This window comes from Parasteatoda tepidariorum, chromosome 10 (assembly GCF_043381705.1).
Source record: "Parasteatoda tepidariorum isolate YZ-2023 chromosome 10, CAS_Ptep_4.0, whole genome shotgun sequence".
NCBI classification, from domain to species: Eukaryota; Metazoa; Arthropoda; class Arachnida; order Araneae; family Theridiidae; genus Parasteatoda; species Parasteatoda tepidariorum.
In genome coordinates, this window is record NC_092213.1 from 14807999 (window position 1) to 14815810 (window position 7812).

The following is a 7812-nucleotide window of genomic DNA, read 5'->3' on the forward strand; positions in this document are numbered from 1 at the left end:
GTTAGAATAATTTTTAAGTTTATAAATTAGCCTAGTATAAATATGGTGAGAAATTATAAGCCTAAAAAGGATACTAAGTTTCTAGAAAACAAAATTAATGAATTTCTTTTAATGATTGAAAATGAAAATTTCAGTGTGAGAGCTGCTGCCAGAGCTGTTGACATTCCTTACTTAACTTTACACTTTCCTTTAATGAAGTTAAAAAATTCAGCAAAAGTAACCCATGTGAAAACTCTCTTATATTTCAGAAGAACATGAGAAAGAGTTGGCTGATTGCCTAAAATGTATGGCACGATGCAAACATTTTTGAAAATTTAAAATGTTAATCGTTCTTCTTGCTTTTAAATAAATCATTTTATTAGCTGCTTAAACATAGCTTTTTGGTTTATTTGTTTGATCTTGATGTCTTATTTGTTAATTACCATTATATAATTATTTTTAAACAGCCCCTTTACAATAAAAACTGGTGATCAGTAATTACCCCAGAAGTGATCAGGAATTACCCCAGAAATGATCAAGACCAGGGGTAATTCCTGATCACTGAAAATTTAAAATCTTTTAAATTCTAATTAGATTTTCAAACAAAAGAAGGTGGCATTGGACTCATCTCATATAGCCTCAAACTTCCAGTAAATATTAAAATTCTATTTTGAATAGTTTTTTCACAAAATAGATGTTTGCGTTTTTTGATCAGGAATTACCCCAGGTCACCCTATTTGTTTCATTTTCATTTGTCTAATTCGGAGTAGAAGATATTGCCTTTACATGGTATTTGTCCATCTTACATTAATGTGCAAAAAATTTGAACGTCTTGCATGAAGAAACCTTACCTACGGTAAACACGTGGTTGCAGAGAAATGCTTTTTGAAAGAGGTTCTGTGGTTTCCAGGGATGGTGTTCTGTTGTTCTTAAAGGTTCTGAACAATACTGGTAAATAAGGAAGCTAGATAATGGGGGAGATGTTGAAAATAATGAAAGATACAGGAAGAAAAGTGAAACGGATTTTATTCTGAATGAGAAATTTTTTTTCAAAATGTGAGAAATTCGCAAATTTTGAAATTGGTTTATAGAATGCGCAAATTTCTAATGGTAATCATTTTTTAATGTGAGAAAAGATAAAAATATGCGAAATTCTCGCATTCTCGCGCTGTAGTGAAAACACTGGTATAAAATCAAGCTTTGTATAAAGAAGGCTCTAAAACCATTAAATTTATTTTACTGACAATTTTGATGCATTTTATATACATTGGATTCATATAGATTAAATATGAGGCATAACTTATTTATATTGTTTGATTTTTTGTTTTCATCAATGCATTTTGTATACATTGAATCCATATAGATTAAATATGAGGCATAACTTATTTATTTTGTTTGACTGTTTTCGTGGAGTAATGCATTCAAAACAACATGTTTAGATATATCCAGTATACCCCTGTCATAACATGGGTATTTTCCAAAATTAGTAGGTAGATATTACACTTTAAAGAACATTTGAAACTATTTTTTTATAATTAAAAATGCTCTTTAAATGTATAATGATTATATTTAAAAAGTAAAGCAAATGTTATAAGATAATTTTTTTTGTTTATATTAATTAGTTAAAGAGTTAATGTTCATGGTAATCAAAATAAGGTCTCACTTTGGATGCTGTATATTTTTCTGAATTCTACAATGAATGCTCATTTATATTTTCAAATATGCCCACTAGGTTGTAGCACCGTGTTATTTACGTAATTTTTTTAATTGTATAATATGTCTCTTATATTGTTATTTCTCTCCTATCATTCTTCTCTTTTAAAAATGAAATTTAAAAGAAACTCTCTTTTAAGTGTTAAAATTATTATGTAGCACAATAATCAAACAAGTAAATTATTTTTTAGTTATTTCATTATAAAATACAGAACATTAGATAATTACTAATGGAGAAGTAGAAAAAAAAATATCCGTATCATACAACATTTAGCTAACCCTTTTTACCCCATCTCAGAAAGCAACTCATAATAAATAGAATTTTGAAATTATTCTTAAATTTCTATGTTGATCTGTTCTTTAGATGCCCTTTTACCAGTTTAAACTAAAATTAATAGTTTTTGCCATTTTTTAATGATATTAGAACAAAGTTCATCAAGAGCTTACTGTGCGATCATAAACATATAGTTAGTAAACATTAAATTTTTTATTAGTTTCTAAAACTGAAATTAAAATGCTTGCTGCAATCTCAGTAAATGTCTCTAAAAATATTAAACAAATTTTCTGAATTTAAAAGGAAAAAATTGATTATTTTTTCTTAACATATTCCCACTTTATCCCACCCGACCCTATAAGAAATTACAAAGTTTCTTATAAATTTAATATTAAGTTGATAAGTTAGTGAAAATACATTTGTATTCTTTTGTTAGTGATGCATGCCAGTTATTTTTAAAAATATATATATTTTTTAAAAATAATTAATTTTTTTAAATAACTAATTTTTTATATATATTAATTAGCCAGAATATAGATGTTATTAAAAGACTTGCTTTGTGTTTTTGTGATTTGTTTAACCATCTGAGCATCAGTCCTACCTTCAGAACTTTCAAATGCAGGCATTTCTGGATCTAAAAACCGTTTCCCCATCTTATTGAATGGGAAAATAGTGAGCAGCAGGATAATACTGCTCAATTTTATCCAGGGACTCAATGCTTGGAGGTTTAAGGACTTTTTTTCCATTCAGAAGGTATATTAATGTTTTTAAATATTCATTATAGGTTATGTCATCAAGTTTATTACATTGGACCCGGTTAATAATAGGAGGCTTGTCTATTCCCTTGGTTTTTCCTTTGCTAGTTTACAATTTATATCGTTATCATTTTAAGAATAAAATATTCAGAGATCGATCCCTTGAAGATAAAGTTGTTTTAATCACAGGAGCTAGTTCAGGACTTGGTGAAGGTATGTACTCTATATTAAAATACTTTCAAACTAATTTAGATGTGTTCTACAATGTTATTTAGTGAAATTTTATTATTTCTTAATGAAGATGAAAACTAAAAATTGTTTGCATTTCTTATGAATTTTGAAGTTGCCTTGTAATATTTATTTATAGAATTATATGTGTGTTTTATGTATGCCATGATTACCAAAGTATTTTGCCATGTAAATGTGTTTTGTAGTAACTGCATTTTTAAACACTTAAAATCTAAAATTTTTTTTAAGTGATTAACATTATAAGGCTACAAAAGGTTGATATGATGCTTTTTAATTGTTTTTGGCTTTTAATTTTTTGTTTTAAACTGTATTTTACTTCCTGAGCCTCATTCTTAGCTTTTTCCCAACTTTTAGTAATAGGGTTTACTATATCAAGAAGCAGTTTTCTCTATGTTTTTCAATAGGAAAATGAAAGTAATATCAGTAAGAATTTGCTCAAGATCTCAGCTCTTGGAGGGTTAACCCATAAATTTTATTAATATGATATGCAATATTTAACCAGCTCTCTAATTTTTTCTCTATTTTACTCTATTATTTTTATTTCACGCAAGTATTTAGGGTGTCCAAAAAACAATGAAAAATTAACAAACAGATGATGCATGTAGTTGCTATATTAATACAGGGTTGCTACTCCACAGGGAGAACAGGGAAAACCTGGAAAATACAGGGAATTTAAAAATCACCTAAAATAACAGGGAAAATACAGGCAATTTTGATTTTTTCTTTACAAACTGGGAAAATACAGAGAATTTTGTTTTTTTATTTTGGTCTTTTAAAAAATGGTGACCACTCAAAGCGTAATCTATGGGATATTTAACCATGATATTTCAGTAATACAAAACTATTTCATTACCATCTTCTTGCTTGAGCTTGTCAGATATGTGGCACCTCTGCATGTGTTGCATTTTGTACCATGCTCCAAGCCCAATTTTTGTCTTCGGTCGCCTACTTCGTTTATATAGTCTGACAGTCCCTTAATGGAGTTAAGGTGAAGCTCTTTAGGATATGGATTGCCTAAGATAGTGAGGCACGTAAGGGCGAGGGCATCACACTCGTATAGGATGTGATGTGCTGATTCTACCGCTTCACGGCATTTCCGACATATTGGTTCTTGTTCGAAAAGTCCCATTCTATGTAGATGTTTCCTGAAATGATAGTGCCCAGTGATGATGCCTACAATTGTTTGAATCTTCAATCTTGGGAGCCTAAGAATTTCAGAGGCAATTCATTTACCATAGCATTATTTAAGTATGTTCAGCTGTTTTTCCAGCAGTTGAAACTAATAAATATAGTTAGCCCAATATAGCTCACACAAGAGCACAGTAATTGTTGTTTCCTCTTAATATATTGCGTATCACATGTACAGGGAAAACACTGATAATTTTTTTTCCAGATTTGAGTGGCAACCCTGTAAATATCATTCCATGAAGTAAGCTTATTTGTGAATGGAATTATCAAATCATAGTTAAATTCACTAAATTCATGCTAATGAATTGTTTGTTCTTTGTATTGGTCTTTATCAATTATTTTATTGATTTTGAATTTTTTATCATAACTGCCTAAAATTGTAAAGCTTGTTCTTCTTTTTTAGCATAAGAAAATCTCAAATGAATTGGCATATTTTTGGTAAATGCCTTTTCATTTAATAATTTCAATTTCTGAAAGAAATATATCCTTTTTCCTTCAAAATAGTGTTGGTTAGCTGAAAAAAAAAATGGAAGGTCTGTCCCCTCATATTATTTATGCATATGCATCAGGTGTCTGTCTAGGTTTTTCTAATAGGTACCTATTTTGTGAAAATTTAAACATAATTTGTGACAAAATAAAAATTACATTAAAAAAACTCAGCACAAAAATATGTATTTGTCGTTTCTTAAGGGATACAAAAATAAAATTTTAAGAAAAAGTATTTTGTGAAACAACCGTTTTTCCTAAAGTTGAATTTGTGAAACTACCGTTTTTCCTAAAGTTGAATTTGTGAAGGTACGGTTAAACGGTAGTAAATTCGGACTGAACAGACCCCTGTACATGCATATAAATCATTAAATTAGAATTTTTTAAATATTCTATTCCATACTTTTCTATTCTTTCTGATTTTATTATTTTTTTTATTTCCATGTAAAACAAAAACTTTGAATTTTGTTATCAATTCTGTTGACCTCCTCCTGCTGTTAACAGTTGAGTTAAGTTAACAGTTGAGTTAAAAAGGTAAAAATTAAGATCAAAATCATTTTTTTTAGGAAATTGTAATTACGAAAATTGTAATTAAAAGTATTACCATGAAGTATTAATTATTTTAATGTGGCATATTTGAATTATGTAATTTTTATGTTTATACTTAGAAACTGGTTACTAAAAAAATATAAACAATAAATGAAAACATAAATGCACTACTAGCCTTTTATTATACTATTATTGCAATGAAGTAAACTTTTATTTCCTGCAGTCTTATAGTATAATTAATTTTATTTATGCTAAAAATGTTTCCTTTTGAATTAATTTTTGCATTTAATGATGTTATTTAAGTATTTCAGTTTCAAAAAATTTTAATGTTTTTTTTAAAATTTGTAATCTAGCTTTGTCACATGCTTTCCACAAAGCTGGTTGTAGAGTCATTTTGGCGGCTAGGCGTAGAGATGCCTTGGAAAAAGTTAAAGAGGATTTGATGACGAATGTAAGATAAAATGAAAAGTTTCATTTTAAATACTTAGTTGTGTAGCATAGCTAACTAAACACATGATTTTCACTCACTATGTAATGACAAATTGTATCTATCTTAAATAATATCTAACACTGAAGTGCCACTGAATTACTCTCATTGTACTATAAAATGTTAAAGGTGACCAAATTTTCCTACTCTCCACACTTTCCCCTACACCATGTTCTTGGTTTCAATAAATCTTGCTCTTTTCTGTTGACAGTATGCTTCAATCAGAAGTATATACTTAGTTGGACAAAAATCAAGATTTGTTGAAACCATGGATACAGAGAAGGGGAGAGTGGGTAACCTTGAGATGCCAAATCTATTTACAATGAATATAGGAAATGGTGCAGTGCTGCACAAACTATGGAAATTTTATTGTGCTGTAATTTATGTACACACTAGGACTTTGATGTAACTGCATATATAGTTAGCATTATAATTCTTGTTATATAAATTAGTCGTTTAAATTACCATTGTAGGTAAAACTTCTAATTTAGACGCCTTTAGTAGCTGACAAACAATAAGTGCTTGATGCATGGTCTATTTCAATTTTCAAAAGTATCAGAGATTAAGAATTTTAAGCTTCATCTGTTTTAAGAGTGTGCCAAAAATGTGTGGCTGGTGGTGAAAAAAAGACTAGTGACTAGGCGAACTGCTATGAATAATTAGCTTATAAAGAGATTGATTTAAAACAGCTCAAGTGTATTGTATGTAGCTACCAAAGTTAAATATTATCCTAAATAACCATTCACTGATTAGCAACAATCACAGTAATTACTAAGTAGTTACCACAGCACTCTCAGTAGTGCATAAGTAAGATGCTGCATTTCTAAATTTTTCAAGGATTTCAGTATATATATATATATATATATATATACACACACACACACACACACTTGCTCTCTTCTGGATAAATTGCGAGTTTGAAATGTGACACTTTTTGAGCTTGATGGGGCACTTCACACATATTTCTTATTGACATAAACTCAAGGTTGCTGTTTTTTGACTTTTGTCACTTTCTTGTCAGGGTGCAATATATACACATAAAATAAGATCTTGCCTTAGTTTAAATATAGAAAATTTTTTAATGTATTTTTAATTATTTAAATAATGCTAATGTATTCATAATTTGTTATTTGCAAACCTTGACAAGGTAATATATTTTTCTGTATATAAGTCAACTTTTTGAACATCTAAATTGTAATAATATTTAGAAGGTCGTCTTTTACACGATTAACACATACCAACTCAAAATTATTTTTGTTTTAAAATCGGAGGCTGAGCAGAAAAAAACTAACTTAATCTATAAGCTATGCAAAAAGAAGAAAAGTAATATACTATTATTCAATCATGATAGCTATTCAGTTTATTTCTTCAAATAGATTCTAAACACATAATTTATGTAATTAATTTAATTTTTTTTGCATGCTCTTGTTTAACTTTAACTGCTGAAAGTATGTGCAACTCCATAATTCAATGATTTGTTTTTCTTTCAGTATCAGTCAAAACATATTCCTGCCGTTGTTACATTAGATCTACATGACTTGAAAACAATCTCAGAGAGAGCTCAGGGTACTATAAATATCTATGGACATATTGACATTTTGGTGAACAATGGTGGGATTAGTTATCGGGGAGAGGTATCTGATACCAGTTTGGAAGTGGATTTAAGAGTGATGGTGACTAATTATTTTGGACCAGTAGCTCTCACTAAAGGTTATTTCAATTATTACATTATGTTTTTTTTAACCCCTTAACTGCCGCGGGCGTATATATACGTCTCGGCCAGACGATGTGTTAACTGCCGCAGGCGTATATATACGCTTTCCCGAAGTACGATGCTTTGCATTGCGCTGCTATAAATAGAACTACACCCCCTACTTCAGAATGCAGTAAAATGGCCTTGAAAGTGTTTGCTTTGCGAATGTATTACTAATTTCGGAGGAGGGGGAATGGGAAAAGGATGTTATGGAAAAGTGATATCGTATTAATCGCTTGTGTGTATTTATTTGAGTAAGGTTGGGTTTATTCTTTTTTCGCTTTCGTTTCCCATATGTATTTGGTGCTTTTTATTCTTTCCATCAACGTCTTCAAAGAAAAATGCATCGCGAAAATGTGCTGTTTGTTCAAGAAAAAAA

The 7812-nt window shown here is 29.4% G+C and overlaps 1 protein-coding gene across 2 annotated transcripts in view; it reads left to right on the top strand.

The window, feature by feature from the left end:
• The window catches only part of LOC107451466 (dehydrogenase/reductase SDR family protein 7-like), a 25152-nt gene that overhangs the window by 1581 nt on the left and 15759 nt on the right, over nt 1-7812 (top strand). For both annotated transcript variants that reach the window (XM_016067566.4, XM_043044496.2), the window contains 3 exons: nt 2751-2934; nt 5547-5644; nt 7171-7390. In XM_016067566.4, coding sequence (XP_015923052.1) covers nt 2751-2934; nt 5547-5644; nt 7171-7390 — 502 coding nt within the window. The remainder of the gene's footprint in view (nt 1-2750; nt 2935-5546; nt 5645-7170; nt 7391-7812) is intronic.